The sequence below is a fragment of the Anguilla anguilla genome, chromosome 11 (assembly GCF_013347855.1).
Source record: "Anguilla anguilla isolate fAngAng1 chromosome 11, fAngAng1.pri, whole genome shotgun sequence".
Classification (NCBI taxonomy): Eukaryota; Metazoa; Chordata; class Actinopteri; order Anguilliformes; family Anguillidae; genus Anguilla; species Anguilla anguilla.
In genome coordinates this window covers 12,196,939-12,214,764 of record NC_049211.1, presented here as the reverse complement: position 1 = coordinate 12,214,764, position 17,826 = coordinate 12,196,939, and the positions used below count along the sequence as shown (strand labels likewise).

General features: G+C 45.9%; 2 protein-coding genes across 19 annotated transcripts in view; both read right to left on the bottom strand.

Annotated features, from left to right (window-relative positions):
* Positions 1-3,763, bottom strand: part of iffo2a (intermediate filament family orphan 2a) — a 40,917-nt gene extending 37,154 nt beyond the window's left edge. For 2 of the 3 annotated variants that reach the window (XM_035382555.1, XM_035382556.1), the window contains exon 1: positions 2,548-3,763. In XM_035382555.1, coding sequence (XP_035238446.1) covers positions 2,548-3,065 — 518 coding nt within the window. In that variant the 5' untranslated portion in view covers positions 3,066-3,763. The remainder of the gene's footprint in view (positions 1-2,547) is intronic. The other variant, XM_035382557.1, reaches the window with a different exon arrangement.
* A 2,742-nt stretch (positions 3,764-6,505) lies between these two features.
* The window catches only part of ubr4 (ubiquitin protein ligase E3 component n-recognin 4), a 63,034-nt gene continuing 51,713 nt past the window's right edge, over positions 6,506-17,826 (bottom strand). For 15 of the 16 annotated variants that reach the window (XM_035383337.1, XM_035383343.1, XM_035383340.1 and 12 more), the window contains 13 exons: positions 17,673-17,792; positions 17,226-17,416; positions 16,344-16,517; positions 16,050-16,149; positions 15,509-15,727; positions 14,482-14,595; positions 13,979-14,121; positions 13,045-13,170; positions 12,718-12,912; positions 11,893-12,117; positions 9,178-9,268; positions 8,313-8,475; positions 6,506-7,958 (listed from right to left, as the gene is read on the bottom strand). In XM_035383337.1, the coding sequence (XP_035239228.1) occupies positions 7,894-7,958; positions 8,313-8,475; positions 9,178-9,268; positions 11,893-12,117; positions 12,718-12,912; positions 13,045-13,170; positions 13,979-14,121; positions 14,482-14,595; positions 15,509-15,727; positions 16,050-16,149; positions 16,344-16,517; positions 17,226-17,416; positions 17,673-17,792 (1,926 nt within the window). In that variant the 3' untranslated portion in view covers positions 6,506-7,893. The remainder of the gene's footprint in view (positions 7,959-8,312; positions 8,476-9,177; positions 9,269-11,892; positions 12,118-12,717; positions 12,913-13,044; positions 13,171-13,978; positions 14,122-14,481; positions 14,596-15,508; positions 15,728-16,049; positions 16,150-16,343; positions 16,518-17,225; positions 17,417-17,672; positions 17,793-17,826) is intronic. The other variant, XM_035383346.1, reaches the window with a different exon arrangement.

Here is a 17,826-nt window from a genome sequence, read left to right as displayed (position 1 = left end):
AAATAACTACAAGGAATGCTTTATCAAATGAGGTATAATGATACTACTAATGATTATGATTGTTGTTAATAATAATAATAATAATAATAGTAAGAAGAAGAAGAAGAAGAATAAGGATGTGGCGAATCTTAATGCTACAGCAAACAATCACATTCTGGATGATTTTGTGCTTCCCCAAAAGTTTGGGGAAGGCCCTTTCCTGTGTCAGCATGGCAATGCACCCGGGCACACAGCGAGGTCCATATATAAATGATTTTGTTGAGAACAGTGAGCCTTGACCTCAACCCCATCCAACATCTTTGGGATCAATTTGAAAGCCAATTGCAAGACAGGCCTTTTCGCCCAATCAGTGCCCAACCTCACTAGTGCTCTTCTGGCTGACTGGAAACACATTCCTGCAGCAATGCCCCAACATCTAGTATAAAGCCTTCCCAGAAGAGAGGAGGTTGTTATAGCAGCAAAAGGATGGACCCACTCCATATTAATTTCCATAATGTTGGATGTCATATATCCATATACTTTTGACCAAGCAGTGTATTTAGATAGCACTTTCCATGGATTTTAGCTCAAGTGCTTAGCATCTTTTTTGATAAAACACTACACATGACTGCACAGGAATAATCAATGCAATGAGTATACAAGAGTTTCAACCACTCTCCTGAAGCCATAAGATATGAGTATCCTACATTTAACGAATATCACCAGAACCTAAAGTTAAAATCTTCCTCTCGGGTTCCAACGTCCTCCCACCCGGGAGAAACTCTAACTGCAATTTCCTGTATGGTGTATTTTTAGATGTTGCATCACCAATATTAAACGACGGGAATTCATCAACACTACGCTGTTGTTGACAACAGTAGCCGCGCTTTGATCACTCACTATTCACTGACTTGTGCTCAGCAAAAATACCTTTAAATTGAATATGCCACGTCGTAGGTCCCAGACACATTTCATGTAAAAGCCCCAAACTACAAAATGAACAGGAGTTAATAATGTAAACATCACGTACTTAACGTTTATAGAGCGATAACCTTTAATATTACTATCCAAAGACTCAATTTATGTCGATCAAATCATATGTGACTACAAGCATGGCGATAATACATGCGACTGAGCGCGATTTAAATGATAAACGTAGGTTTCTTAACCATATTTCGGTTCAGTGTGCAAACGTATTTTTCGCTCAGGTGCGTTGTATAATCCCTATCAGTAAACATTTAAAAGTCACATTTTGCCCTTCGCAAGCATATGTTTTTAGATTTCCGATAGTGCGGAACTGACGGTTCTGGACTTATCTTCACAATATTAGGAACTTATTAATAAACAGACCATGCAACTGGACACTGACATCCACATTTAAAAAAAAATCTAATCTCCTTTATTAGACCCAAAGCCATCAATCTGCATTAAATGCAATTTTAAAATGTAATTTATAAAGAATAGTAAGGCAATATATTGGGGACATTTACGAACGTAATTTAGGAAGCATTTTCTCAAATCCAGAAAGGCCTTGGACATTACGACGTGCAGAAAATGTAAATAAAAAAGTCAAATAGAAAATGCACCAAATGATATTCTGAAGTTGCAGGGAGAGTAGACAATAGAAAAAAAATATTTATACTTCGGCCATAGTCAAAATATTAATGTAGGCTAGCCTACGGTTACTTTTTCCCCAAGGAGATGGCCGTTGCGCACACATGTTAACTAAGTAGCTAAAATGAATTAACAAAAACAGTTTGTTCGTGTTTTAATTAGCTTAGACTTGGCTCTTGCTAGTGTTGCAAAATTTCATTTTACAAGTGACTCAAAGCAAAGACTCAAAATCTCGATGCAAACTGAGGATGAAGTTGGCAAGTGCATTCTGAAGCCAGTTTACACCAATTTACCTACCGACTCGAACCTGACGCAAAATTTGCTAGCCTACCCGGGTCGAAGGCTATGTGTTTATAAAACAAAATAAAACAGCCTGATATAATACTCTTCAATAAATCAGCATTTAGTTAACCACTGACAGCCACAGACAGTCAATGTCGCGATGTCTACACAGTAAAATGCCCAGTGTTAATTCAACCCACTTTGGAATGTAGAACCAAATGTTATCTGTTAAGAGTTTAATTAACAGTTAGAGATCAATTAGCACTGGTTATTTTACTGTGTAGGCCACCCCAAAATAAATATTTTGGCCAGCTCATTTAATGTTTTTAAAATTAACAAACCCTTACAATAAATGTAATGTAATGTAATGTAATCTGCCGATTCGCTTAAAATTCCAACATAAATGTTATTTGTTTTCTTTCTGCTCGTATGCTTATTATTTGGTAGCTATATGCAAATAAAACCTATACATGGGCCCTAGTCTAGTTATTCGGCAATGGAGCAGTCGAGTTATTACCAGCTTTTACCAATGCTAACAGTTTCCTTGTCAACAACACAATTGTCCACCCAACTAGTGTAATTGACAACTGACCAAATGCACGGTATAACAAAATTAAAATATAGCTACAACTGTAGCACTAACTCAGCGTTATGAGCAACCCCAACACTTACTTTCTCCTGTATTCGTCTCTTTCTCGCTTGACTTTCGCCAACACGTTGTAAAGCGCTCTTAATTCTGGCGTGATGGTGTCGATCTGGACCCCAACCCCGTCCGGGTGTGTCCAAGAAACACCGGGACCATGCAGTGTCTCGAGCCGCTCTCCATACCGTCGGACGTGAGTATAACTCCATATGGTACCCGGCAGGCGTGAATGATAAGGCCCATGTGTTGGCAGGTCCGTGGAGTCCGTCTGGACTGCTTGATCACGGGTGAAAAGAGCTCTGTAGCGTGATTCTTCCAAAGCTTGCTGCAGTCGATTTTCTAGTAATTTGTTTCTGCGTTCCAATTCGTGGACTTTTGCGAGGAAACAGCGAAAACGCAGATTCAGGGTCTTCAAGACATGGATGTTGGAGCCCAGGTCGTTCCGCAAAGCACTGGTCACCCCCGCACCCGAACCGCTGGCTGAGGCGCCACTGACCGTTGCTACCCCTGTGCCTAGCGAACATTCACTAAAAAGTAGCGAGTTCATGATTTTTATTCTAGACAAAAGCCAAATGGCGAGTGTATGCTACTGTAAAAAATATATGTATATAGGCTAACCCGAACGAAAAATGTCAGCCGCACACCGCCCTGTTTTAGCTATAGCAACCTTAAAGAGAAAGGGCGCAAAGACAGGCTACTGTAGCCTATTCTCGGCCCAAAATCAAAAAGGCCAGTCCACCGCGGAATCCTATAAGAATCCTTGAAACGTGGATGGCAATGCGGCTAGTACTGGTGCAGCCATTATTGTCATTGTCTCGAGTCATTAAAAATAACACAAAAATCTGCAAATTAAAAAAGGCGTACAAGTCTCAGTATAAAAATGTATACAAAAGCAGCCGTAGTTCATTTTTTCAAGTAGCCTACACGATGGTCGATTGTTGCTGTGGCGTATTTGCGGCTGTCATCCTCTCCAGTGAAAACTTAGCCTATTGATACGAAAATACACCAAAGGCTGTGTGCGCTAAACCTCTCCGCTGTGTCAGGTGCTGCTGATGTTGTAGCGTCTTTCAATTACACCTCCCTCTGCTGTTCTCCTCTCTCGCTCGGAGCTGGCGGTTGGTCCTCTGCCGCACTGGTTTTTGTCTTCTGAAGCTCTGCCTCCTTGGAACTGCTGGGATCGTGTTACAAACAGCTTCTGTATTTGGGTCCTGAAATGAAGACTGAAGCTTGCTTCCAAACGGCCCAACCCACTCGCGTGCGTGCGTGTATACATTATCGCATCACTCCTGCACGCACGCACGCACGCACGCACGCACGCACAAAAGAAACATGTAGGGCGTAGTTACGTACAAGACCATACTGTTTGTAGTACTGGAAAAGAGCGTCTGCTAATACCTGCAACATAATATAATGTATAATCTCAATTTCTTTTAAAAATAAAATAGACTGGATTATTTATAATTTGAAAAGTTGTTTAGGTATACCCAACTTAAAAGACGACATGACGGCTATTCTGCAGGGCTGTTACTTCACGTTAGATGCACCTTATTAGGCTAGGCCAGTGATTCTCAAATTCGGTAAGATTTCAATCCCAGAATTTTAACAAGCTGTTAATTTTTTCTTAATTATTCTTTTCATGTTTACAGGGATTATTTACCCTCTTAAGGCGCATTATGTCAGAAATAGCTATGCATGCCATAAATAACAAAAGCCAATATTTACACTGCGCTATATTGCAAACAATTAACAAAAAGAGAGCAAGAATGTTTTAAATAAAGACTGAGGCGAATCAACAGGCTCCTTATTGATGAAAGTGTGGACACGTGGTCACCAAGACTAACCACCACTAACAAACACCAAATGAGGAAATATATTTTCCATCCCTCCAGTAGAGTTCCAGAGACTTGTAAAATCTGTGCCAAGGCATAATGAAGCTGTTCTTGTGACTCGTGGTGGCCCAACACCTTAGACACTTTGTTGATTGTTCCTTTGTCACCTGTTTGTATATACAGTAAGTACCATAATGCTAGGGACAAAAGCATATTTTTTATTTATCTGTACTCCACAATTTGAGATTTGCAATCAAACAATTCACATGTGGGTGAAGTTCACATTCTCAAATTCTATTTAAGGGCATGTTTATACATTTTGGTTTTGCCATGCAAAAATCACAGCACTTTTTATAAATAGTCCCCTGATTTAAATGTTCTTTATTTAAAAATCAAGATTTGTGGTTTCTCAAGAAAACCCACACTAGTAAATTTAGACCCTGGGGGATTTCTTAAATGAGGAATACTCTCTCATTTATTATAGTAAACAAATAACACTACCTGATGGTATCCTAGCCAGGGGACATCAGCGTGTCCGTACACGGACAAATGTGTCCGTGGCAAGACTTGTCTATGTCTGTGGCAAACAAAAAAAAAATTGATTGGGGAAAAAAAGTTTATTTTTTTCCCATGATAATATACATTGCAATCTGTTTGAGAACAGCGAGGAGTACAATGAAGTGAGCAAACTTGCAATACTCCTGCTCACATTAAGCCCAGACACCTGCAGCTGTGAGCGCGGTTTCAGTCATATGAACACTATTAAATCTCAAACACGAAATGCCGCATTGATGCCTGTTTCAGGATTGCCACCTGCCCATATACAACTGCTGACTTTCCAGTCTCCCAAGTTTTCATCATGAGGGAGGGCACTGTTTTTTTAATGTTAGAAATACTATCATCATAAATTGTGTAGCATATTAAAATATGTACTATGGCACATTGTGAGGTCTAGCATGCAATTGTGTGTTTCTGGTGATATTTGACCACTTCGAGTTTTGTATGTCCGTGGTAAAAAACGCATTTTGACCAAAAAGTCCGTCACAAGCCGACACGGTGATGACCCCTGATCCTAGCCTAAACCTATTATTCTGGCCAAGTTGTCCTAGCTGTCCTATAAATGTACAACAATTGCTATCCATCACATTTATGAAGACATTCTTCCTTCTAAGACCTTTTAACTGTGTGGATCAAATCTGACTTCTTACCTGTAATGTACATTCAGCACAAGTATTTAAATGAACCTCCCCCAACATGTGGTGTGCATTTATGGAGGGAGCAGGTGCTCCATTTTCAGAAGCTCAGCTGCAGGAATGGGCCATTTGGAGACTGAGCCCATTAAATATGTATAACCTGATCGAACGAGCCGTCACCAAGAGAGCAGTGCAGAATAAAGGTATAAACTGCTGGCCATGTTCATTCACATCTGTCCATTGATGCCACAATCTGCAAAGACCCCACACATTACAAGTAATTTCACTTTCAACCCAGCCAGTGCACAACCCAAACAGTTATAGGACAATGCATGATCATTCCACCCCACAATGAACTCACTGTATCCTCAGCACTTAATCACAACGCTCGGTTCATCTCAATTGTTATTGACGTTTACAGCCGTTTTAGACTGAAGCGTGAAGTGCCATCGGCAAACCGTTCATCTTATTCTCCTGTCGTTTTAACAACTACGTTTTCTACCTTTTATTCCGGTGGTACAACTCCATCTTTGGACTGTTTCATTGGTGTTGTTTTCGTTGTCCTTGTTGTCCATCTGTCACTTTATTTATGGTACATTCTGGGTTTTTTTCTGTTGCACCCTAAATCTTATTCCATCATTTGGACCACCTCCTGGAAATATGCCAAACTTAGCCATCTCATCTAAGAGTTGCCTGTCTAATAGCTATCTGTGAGAAGGATGGTGATTTATTAAATAACTTCATATTTATTAAAGAGGATCAATAAATAGATGTGCCTTTTGACTTTTTACTTATCTAATCATGACTCAATCAATGGGATTGTACTGGCTGCATAAAGAGGAGAAAGAAAACTGTATACGCTCCACAACATGAAATCATATCATAGCAAGGATCAGGTAATTACCGTTTGGGCAATGGCCCAGGAATTCACTGGAGTTGGAACAGACGAAACGGCGGGTCTGGTGCAGAATTATTACAGCTTTATTAATCTTTAGCTAATCCGAAAAGCAGACATTCAGCAACAGTTGAAACATCGTAGCAACGGGAATAGGCAAATAAACACTAACTGGATTGAAACAAACTCCACACACCATGCGTTCGGCTCTGAGTACAAGGGCGCCCTTTCGCAGGCGTCAATATATCGCAAAGAATTCTTGATCACTGGGAATGGACCCAGTGGCACCGTGCTTACCAGAACAAAACCAAAAAAAAGGCTATGGGAAATGTCTTGTCTGTGATATTCTTATGTTAATGGACCTGGTGGAAGACAAAAAAAAAACAGGTACGGACAGAAACCAGTGTAGTGTTTGGCCAGGAAGGACCAGAACAGGAAAAAACCAAATGAAACCAAACAGACCAAAAAATGGCAAAAGAAAAAAAAAAAGTGACATTACAGCAATAGAACTAATTTTTTTCTGCTGGATAGTTTCGGTTAAGACACCGCAGAGATAAAAACCTGTCCCTCCCAAACCATCGCTTCTTTCATATTCTAGGGCCTGGGAAAAAAAGAAAAAAAAAAACTCACAAATTACTTTGTTCTTCTCTTACTTTTTTTTGTTTTATGTATGAGACACCAAATACATGCGTGTTTAACATTGTGCTTGAAAACACAAAAAAAAAAAACCAACAGCTTTCTCATTATATTCTCATAACCTGCAGTCAGGTCAGATAACACCACAGCAAACTGCGATGTAGGGAGAGCATGTGAACATTAGTTAGCGATACCATAAGCTAGGCTGCAGCTTCCGGTCAGTTTGGAAGTTTGTTAATTTTCATGACAAAAATAAAAGGAACCAACCAACAAACAAAAAAAACCCCAATCAAAATAAAAATTAATCACGAAAAAAGCAAGGTTACTCCTTGTTTTTGCACCGAATCCCAAGAACACTGGGAGTTGGGTGCTTTAATCTATGGCCACCCAGGCACACTGGATCAAACCACGTAGGCTTCTCTCCACGTGTTAAATATTACAGAACCCTTTTTATTATAAATGTATCAACTCTTCAGGCTACACATATAATTGTCTGATTTAAGATTTCTGTTGTTTTAAGCTGAGATAAACAAAACCAAGGCTGCTGAAAGTGAAGACAGGAACAAGTGTGTGTGTGTGTGTGTCCGTGTGTGTGTCTGTGTGGTTGTGTGTGTGTGTGTGTGTGTGTGTGTGCGTATACGAGTGCATGTGTATATGTGTTAACAGGAGCTGAGGAACCCCCCCCAGCAAAGGGGGGGTTGAAAAGGGTCCTGGGAGGAGCCTGTTGCAGACACCCCAGAAGACGGGGGGGGGCCAAGGACAGCCTGCCCGTACGGGACACCCAGAGCGGGGCGGTCAGTGTGGGCGGGATCCGAAACGTCCTCAGGGCACAGAGTTCAAAACATCCCGCAGGAAGCCGTCAGGGTCGGGGATCTCTGACAGAAGACCTGGAGAGACAGAGGCTAAGCGTTAGCGCTAATGCACACATCAGCTCACGCAGGTGTGCGGCTGGGCACTTAAATCCAGGACTGATTAAACGTTTCATCAGGCTGGATGCAAGTCCTCCTTTATAAACATGCTTTCCTTCCTGCACGTGGCAGTTGCCTTGCCCTCATTAGCCTTTGAAAAATGAAGCCAAACTTCAAAACAGTTATTTGCCATTTCATAATCTCTCAGCTGTGTAAAGTGCTATTCACAGCCTCTGTCAGTATGGAGATCTCAGACCGTTCGTCTGGGGTGCCTGACGAATGGGAGGGGGGGAGCGGGGTGACGGGCGCAGTGGGGCGGGGCTTAACGCTCACCTACGACGTCCAGGAACTCGGAGAAGGACTCGGCGGGCATGAGCTCGTCCTGGAAGGCGCGCAGCACCCGCTCGGAGGCCTCGTAGATGGGCATGTCGTTGTGCCGCACGTACTCCGCCAGCGAGAAGGACCAGCCTCCCTCCGTGTTGCTGGTGGGCACTTTCTGAGGGGGGAGAGACGCCGAGGGGGGGGGGGTGGTGAGCTCACAAAAAAGCTCAATTACTACATTTAAACTACGATCTACGGTTAAATCCTTACTGTTCATTTAACTTCAGCAGTTTTTATGCGAGTCCAAATGAAATCAAGTGTAACCTATCAGAGTAAAATCTGCTCAGCACATATTACTGTGTACTGTGTTATTGCCGAATACTCTCTCAAAAACTTCTCAGCAATTAAGGGTTAAGGAGTAAGCACGCTGTGCTTGTGTGAGAGCCAATCTGCATATGAATAAAGTCCTGTTGTTTTTCCTGAAAAACTCTGACAGGAAAATGAGAGGGCTTCAACAGTCACAAATCAGGCAGAACCCTCGTGCAAACTGGAGAGCAGGGTGAGAACCACTGCTCAACACCAAGAACAACAACAAGCCCAGATCTGCTCAAATTATTCTCACCAGCAAACAGCAACGTTCATGTTCCTGCATTACTGGTTTGGTTTGCACATCACTGGTAATATGAGGATTATTGTAATTTCTTTTGTGTCTGTATTGCACCGAACACACGTTTGAAGAGCCACAGCAAACTGTCACATAACGTCTAGTACTGTTCACACGTAGGTGTGCGAAACAGAAACTGCGCTGCTGTTTGCGGGCTTCTCGAGATGAAGCACTCCGGAAATCCCCGGCCTGGTGACGACGGCACATCCTGACCTTGAACATGTCGTAGATGAGATCCACCAGCCCCCAGAAAAGAAGAGGGGATCGGTACACGCCGTACTCCTTCACAGCTTTGTCTGTTAGTCTGCGAGAAAAACAGCATGGAGGAACAATCAATCAATCGCTCAATCAATCAGTCGACCAGCCAACCCAATCAGTCAATACAATCAGTGGACACTTCAGAAGAGATTTCCTTACAGCTCAGCTCATTGCATGAGGGAAACAAAGCACGTTGGATACTTTACTACATAACTGGATATTTCACTGGGTCCACCTTGGCGTGTGCGTTGTATTTAGAGTCGATCTGGAAGCGGTGCTCGCTGGTGGTCTTACCCTTCCACTTCACTCGGTTAACCCAATTAGTCACTTAAATGAACCTCAAAATTGGCATTCGGGTCAGGGCCTTACCCCTCTCCCACTGTGCTTGCATTAAGCTCACTGTCCAAATTTAATCTCTCTCCTGGAATATGAAAAGCCCACATGCTGACATATTTGCCCAGCAGGTGTAACGGTGTAGCGATATGAATAACGGCCTTTATGAATAAAATATGAATAAAAGCGGCTTTACACAGCACATTTCGTAACCGCGCTCCACAGCCTGATGCAGCATCGACGTGCGACAGAGCGGACGCCGCTGACACGAAGCGCTTCAGCCCCGAATTGAATTCAGCGCAAGGGGACCGTTTACGACCCGCCCGTGAGCCAGGGCAGCAGATTCACGGAAGCACAAGTGAGTCATCTGAATGACAACAGCTTACGAGAACGGCTTTAAAAAAGAGAGTAAAAAGAATTTACAGCCTTGCATAGTGCCATCTTTTAATGTCTTCTGAAAAGGCATGCGATTCTCTGCACATATCACAGATAAGGTAAAAAAAAAAAAAAAAACAGGATAGGAGGAATGAACCAAGCATGCAGTGTCTGTACTTCCCCAACACAAACTCTGGTTTACAACACAGTGAAGCTGGAGTAATGTGGTTTTCGGCTAATGTGCAGCGCACATACGCACCCACTTATGCCATCTGGGAAGCTCTGAGACAGGACATTGCCTACCCTATCAACATGAGCAGGCCCTTCCATACTCACTAGGGTAAAACAGGGTGCATCACATTATCATTCTCTTTCATAAACCTGTGTCTCTTTCTCTTGTTTCACACAGGCAGGCATAAGAACATTCTAAGAAGTTCTCTAAGGACAGATACGCAGGTGGTTTTTCTGTGGTTTAATCGCTCTCAGTATTTCCTGCTGTTGTTCGTCAAAGGTCACGCTAACAACAGCTCGAGTTTTGTTGTAATGTTTGTAATGTTTTTATGATGTTGCTATGTGCTGAGGTTTTTCTTCGTTTCAATGAAACGAGTGCCCTCTCGTTTCATTGAAAGGACTGTTTTTTTTCCTCCTCCTTCCTCCTGTTCTCTCATTTCTCATCTAATAAGTTGGCGCCGCAGATGGCTGCCTCGGTGTGTTGACCAAAACAAATTCCTCGTATGTGTAAACGTACTTGGCAATAAAATACGATTCTGATTCTGATTCTGAGCTCTCACAGCACTTCCTTTAAAGGAGCCGATTGGCTGCTCCTTTCGGGAGGAATTCATATTTCACTAAAGAGCCACGCCCACGAGGGCTGCCAATCAGGCACCTGCCGGCCTCCCGTTCGTTCACAGTCAGAAAGACCTGAATGTGTGCACCCAACTGCTGGAGCCGCCATCTTCACATCTCACACTGTCTATCTGTACCGTACGGCGAGTACACGTACATGTACTCAGTACATTCACACGCCTCCACTGAGAACACAGGCGCACACTGTGCCTCTCAGGGGAGAAATATGACGGGCCCACTTATATTTCGCAGAGCGCTGCGTGTTTACGGAGCAGACTGTCTTTTTTCCGCGTAGTGGATGAGCACAATGGCGCTCTGTTCACAAGCCTACAGTAACATTTAGCAACCCGCATTGGCCTGTCAGCCATTCATTTCCCTGTGCTGCGCCCTTTGTGGACGGGGACATGGGGGAAAAAACATCTTAACAAAGAGGGCATGGGAGCGCTCTGTCCTCCTTGCGTAAGGGCGGGTAAGTCCGACTTGTACGGGCGCTGAGGAGAGGACGAGCTCCTGGGTCTGCTGTGAAAGGCAGTCAGCGAACACGGTCGCGCACAGCTTGAGTTTCGGGTGACCGGGGCGGACCTGGCCCCCCCTGCGCCCGCCCCCTCCGCGGTAGGCAGGCCGTGGTAACCCGGAGCTGCCGGCGCGGCCCCTCCCTCACGCTGACCTACATGCCGGAGTGATCCGGAGATCTCCGGCGGGTCCCTGGTGATTTACCGCCAGTGTGCGCCGCAGCCGCCAGGTCTGCTGTCACGCATGGGAATCTGCAACAGAGCTGCCTGCCCCCGATCGATACACACACATCTCAGAAACACCGTCCCCCACCCCCCCCAGCGCTGTGTCCACGTTCCTAATGCTCCTCAACCACCTTACTGAACCTTCAGAATTCATTCAGCTTTCGTAATCACTGCAAATTAAATTCATTAAATAATAATGAAATAATTACTAATAATGCACAATAACATCATTGGTATACTGCATGATGGCAGAACACTTGACAGTAATGAAAAATATCTGACTGTTAAACTGCCACCCAGCTTGTCAAAGCAGAAGTCCGCAGTGACTGTGAAGCCCCTGCCCCTTGGGACGGTCTGTGGGATTGGGGGTGTGGCTTACTTGTTGGCCCCTCCCGGGGAGACCTTCCTGGCGTGCACGGTGACCAGCAGGCGGCGCAGGAAGTCGAGGCGCGTGGCCCTCCAGCGCTCGGGCGGCAGGATGTGCATGGCCAGGACGGTGAAGTAGTGCGGTCCGTCCACCTCGTACGCCGTCTCCACCCACTTCTCACACGGCTGCTCCAGGAAGCTCTGCAGGTTCTTCTCCTCCCGCGACGTGGCCCTCGTCCTGCAGAGGGCAGAGACAGAGAGAGGGCAGTCACAACCACTGCAGCTGGGTAATCTCACAGACGCAGACAGACAGACACACACACACACACACACATGCGCACACCTCCACACACACACACACAGATACATATACACACAGACACAGACAGACGCAGACACAGACAAACACACAGACACACACGCACGCATGCACACACACACAGACAGACACGTTCACACACACACACACACACACACACAGATACATATACACACAGACACAGACACACACACACACACACACACACACACACACACACACACATGCGCACACCTCCACACACACACACACACAGATACATATACACACAGACACAGACAGACGCAGACACAGACAAACACACAGACACACACGCACGCATGCACACACACACAGACAGACACGTTGACACACACACACACACACACAGATACATATACACACAGACACAGACGCAGACACAGACAGACACACAGACACACACGCACGCACGCACGCACACACACAGACACGTTGACACACACACAGACAGACACACACACACACACAGACAGACACAGCGGAGGAGGGGCGGCGTACGTGTTGAGCACATAGAGCACGGTGTGGATGATGTAGGGGATGAGGTGGATGTTGCTCTCGCGGCCTCCGCCCCCCGTGTCCACGCTGAAGGACTGCTCCATGGCGAAGCGGAGGAACAGCAGCTTGGTGTCGTGGATGTTGAGCTGGTACGTGGGCTCCCGCTGGCCTGTGCACTCCTGCAGATATGTGTTGTGCCTGCAGAGAGAGAGAGCGTATCTTCAGCGTCATCACAGCCTGCAACGCACCTGCTCACTGCAGAGAGCGTCTCAAAAATAACCTCCGAAATGCAGGAATTATTATTTTTATTTTTTTCGAGACTAAACGGACCGGGCCAGGCAGGTGGCGAAGGCGGATTCGGGCACATGAGGCCCCCACACGGGCAGCAGGCCGTTGCACTTGGTGTTGGCGTTCTGTAGGGCGGCGCTCTCCCACTCCTCTCTCCCACGAGCCAGCCTGACAAAGGACAGAGAACACATCAGAACCTGAACGCTTTTAATCCTTAACATGGCCGGCAGAGTCTAGACCCTCTGGGAACTAGAATGGGACTAGCATACCGGACACAGCCAGGTGGCAGTCACAGTGGACTATGTTAAAGGATGTGTATCTGACACAGCCAGATGACAGTCACAGTGGACTATGTTAAAGGATGTGTACCTGACACAGCCAGATGACAGTCACAGTGGACTATGTTAAAGGATGTGTATCTGACACAGCCAGATGACAGTCACAGTGGACTATGTTAAAGGATGTGTATCTGACACAGCCAGGTGACAGTCACAGTGGACTATGTTAAAGGATGTGTATCTGACACAGCCAGATGACAGTCACAGTGGACTATGTTAAAGGATGTGTATCTGACACAGCCAGCTGACAGTCACAGTGGACTATGTTAAAGGATGTGTATCTGACACAGCCAGATGACAGTCACAGTGGACTATGTTAAAGGATGTGTATCTGACACAGCCAGATGACAGTCACAGTGGACTATGTTAAAGGATGTGTGTATCTGACACAGCCAGATGACAGTCACAGTGGACTATGTTAAAGGATGTGTATCTGACACAGCCAGGTGACAGTCACAGTGGACTATGTTAAAGGATGTGTGTATCTGACACAGCCAGATGACAGTCACAGTGGACTATGCTACAGATGTGCGTACCTCACAGCAGCCAGGTGACAGTCACAGTGGACTATGTTAAAGGATGTGTATCTGACACAGCCAGATGACAGTCACAGTGGACTATGCTACAGATGTGCGTACCTCACAGCAGCCAGGTGACAGTCGTAGTGGACTATGTTAAAATGAGACACAGTGCTGTAGCCCTGCTGTTTGCGGGGTTTGTTCTCAAACTCCTCCAGGGCCACACGCTTTGTGAAGGTGTAGATGCCCAGGACCTTCGTGGGCTGTGGAGGGAGGGAGGGAGGGAGAGAGGTGGTTACACTGGAACACCGGTTTTATCAGAAAATTTAAAAATGACTGAATATGTAACTATCATAATACTGATATTAATAGGTACACATACACTGGTGAAGACAGAATCTCTCACACATCTCTCACTGTAAACACCATCAACAGCTCACTGCAGCTACTTTACATTCATGTATCAGTAATACCCTGAAATAAATTCCCAGCTGCATATATATTTAGCAAATGGAGTTTGGTTGCACCAGGCAACTGAGAGCCTATCAGCCTGTACACGGCTTGTTTATGAACTCTCGGCGAGTTCATCCAGACGGGTTCCCTGGCCGTTTGGCCGTGTGTACCTGGAACTTGTAGCCCTCCCTGCAGATGCAGCAGGTAAGGCCGGGCTCCTCAATCAGCTCCTCCATCTGCTTCAGGAGCGACGTCTTAGTCACCACCTGGCCCTTCTCATTGGTCTGGAACAAATCAACCGGCCAATCAATTCAACTTCTCCTTAACGCAGCAGCATTCACAAACAGGCTGTACCCGGTAATTTACAGGGAATTTAAGAAGCTAGAAGCAAAGAAAAGGAATGGTAAATATGAGACAATAAGGGGGGAAATGAACGGGAAAAATTCCAGCAAAATGCATTACTAGGAACTGGAAAATACATTCGTAAGAACAGGAGAACAAATGACCAGGAACTGTAAAATGATTTCCATGGTGACACACCGTTTGCAGTACAGGAGGGATTAGTGTACTTAAGACACTGGGCTGATACCTCCTTTTGTTGCTGAGGAAGCCAGACAACCCTTGTAATTGTGTTGCACTGCAGGTGACTCCCACTGTTCTGAAGGGCTGTGTTCCTCAGAAAGATTAAGGGCTTACGGGGACCGAGGGTTAAATCACATCATCTACCTGCTGCAGAGAAAGACTGCACTTTCTGCTGTGCTCACCAGCGCGCTCACAGTCAGAATGGAGGGGCATGGAGAGAGGGAGCATCCATAATTTAACACACACGTGCTCTTCCTGTCCTTTGGCAAAGCGTGCTAAATTTTCCCCTGGAAATTTTAATTCCCAGAGGAAAAAGAAATATAGATAGAGGAACGTACTGCCATTCCCTGAGAAAAAGAAAGGGCAGAGATACAGATAGAGAGAGGGAAATGTCATCCCCAGGGGAAAAAAGAGAGGAAAAGAGAGAGAGGAACGCACCGTCATTCCCAGGGAAAAAAGAGAGAAAGAGAGAAAGAGAGAGAGAGAGAGAGGAACGCACCGTCATTCCCAGGGAAAAAAGAGAGAAAGAGAGAAAGAGAGAGAGAGAGAGAAGACCGCACCGTCATTCCCAGGGAAAAAAGAGAGAAAGAGAGAGAGAGAGAGAGGGGACCGCACCGTCATCCCCAGGGTGCCCAGGGCTTTCTGCCTCATGGCCATGGCCATGCGCTTCTTCTCGGCGCGCGTCTCCCTCCGCGCCGCGTCGATCTTCAGGTTGACGTCGGCGTGCTCGCGCAGCGCCTCCAGCAGGTTCTCGGCCAGCGTGCCGATGCCCTCGTCGCTCGACACCTGCTCCAGCTTGTGCAGGTTCGTGATGGAGTCCGTGCCGATCAGCATCTGGGGAGAGACGGGGAGAGTACCGTACAGCAGCAGACCAGGAGAGGTGTGCATGTGTGTGTGTGTATGTCTGTGTGTACCTGTGAGGTGGTATTCTGGGTGGTTTGTGAGTATAAGTGTGCGTATGTGTGTGTGTGTGCGCGTGCATGCGTGCGTGTACCTGTGATATGGTATTCTGGGGGGTGGTATGTGTGTGCATGTGAGCTGGTGCGTGCGTGTGTGTGTGTACCTGTGAGATGGTATTCTGGGAGGTAGTGTGAGTGTGAGTGTCTGTATTAGTGTGTGTGAGTGTGAGTTTGTGTGAGTGTGCCTGTGTGTGTACCTGAGTGGGGGGGTGTTGGGTAGCCAGTCCGCGAAGCAATCTAAGGATGAAGGGCAGGGCGGGGCGGGACAGGAACTTCTTCCACACGTCAGCGTCCAAACTGGGCAAGAGAAAAGTACAGCAGCGCTATCAACATTAAGTCCCATCCAATCAACACTCTACCCATTCCACACTAAACATCACACCCGGATCAACACATTAAAACTGGCCTCTTCAGTATGCACTGTTAATTCTGCACAGTCACTTTACACTTTCAAATTCCAGGAGGTAAATACTGCACAGAAGACTGCCTACTTTTTGGCACTGGGGATATGCTTCTTCATGTAGTCCAAAGCACTCTGGGTAATTCCCTTCTGCAGGATGAGGTCTTTGAGCTGGTGGCCGTTGCTGTTGTTCTTGATCCCCGCGGCGATCTTACAGAAGCAGTCCAGGAAGACCTTGTCATCAGGACTGTGCTCCTCGTCGTACCTGTGGAGCACACAGCATGCAGCTCAGACACAGCGAATCCTTTGTGTGCGCCAGTATTACCCTGACCACATCTTCCAGTGAGCCAAATGGAACCAGGTAGAACTGGGAAGTTCTGGCTCAAGGTGCTTTTCAACTGCCTTTCCTGTTGGGGTGAGTGAGAACACACTGGTGCACACCATCAGAAACAAGCTGGCACACCCACCTGCAGGTACAGCCGATAAAGCAGAAGTGAGACATTTTAAAATTTAGTGAGCAGCCTACTTGTAAAAATTAAAAGGTGAATATGTGCTCTAAGGTTCACTAAAATATTGATTTACCTGGGCCATCAGTATATCTTCAGCTATCAAGCCACATTCATTTAACGCAGGACAGCACTGGCACAAATCCACATATGTGACAAAGAGCAAGTCAAAGGACAGTCTAGCAAGAGCAAATGTAGCACGTGGTCACGATTGTATATTTTTACACGGCTAATCTCAAGACAAATAAAAAACAGATGTTTCGAACTGTGAAATCCAACACAAAGTTATTTAAGGCCAATCACACTACTGTACCTTTCAAAACAGTAGTGTGATTGGCCGAATTGTAATGGGAAGAATTGTGACTGGAAAAATCGTAATGGGCAGACTTGTGAATGGCAGACTTTAGTGTCGGTATTGTGATGCGCAGGACTGTGATTGGTGGGTGGCGGCGTGGTTAGTGACGTACTTGTCGAAGCTGCAGCAGGGCTTGAAGCGCTCCACCAGGATGTGCATCTTCTCCAGCTCCCCGAAGGACAGATAGGGAATGATCCGCAGCAGGCCCTGCAGCACGCTGGGGTTGGAGCGCACGAACGGCGTGTTGATCTGGTCCAGCAGCATCACCAGCTGGTCCTTGTCACCCGTAAGCAACAGGTTACCCTGGGAGACGGGGAGTGAGAGGTAAAAGAGCAGAACGATGCCCCTCCGACCGCACTGTGTGAAAGACCTGGTCCATTTCATTCGCATTATGCTGACTTTCAGAAGAGATAGCCCTTAAAAGCAGCACAGATCGATCTGTGGCTAAATAAACAACCAGGCAGATCCGACATTTCCTTTCATTTATATGCCAATATTGATGTTCATAAACTGTCAGCGTACGATGGTCTGTGGGTAAATGTGATGTGCTGGAGCTCACCTTGTCTTCAGACACGGTCTCTGCGTTCGCCTCGTCCAGGATGATCTCCATGATGCTGAGGACCTGCTCTGCTATCGAGGCTCCCCCGCTGTCCTTACTCTCCTGCTCGGCCACCAGCGCCTACAGCGAACAGAGAGATGCACAGAACTCCTCA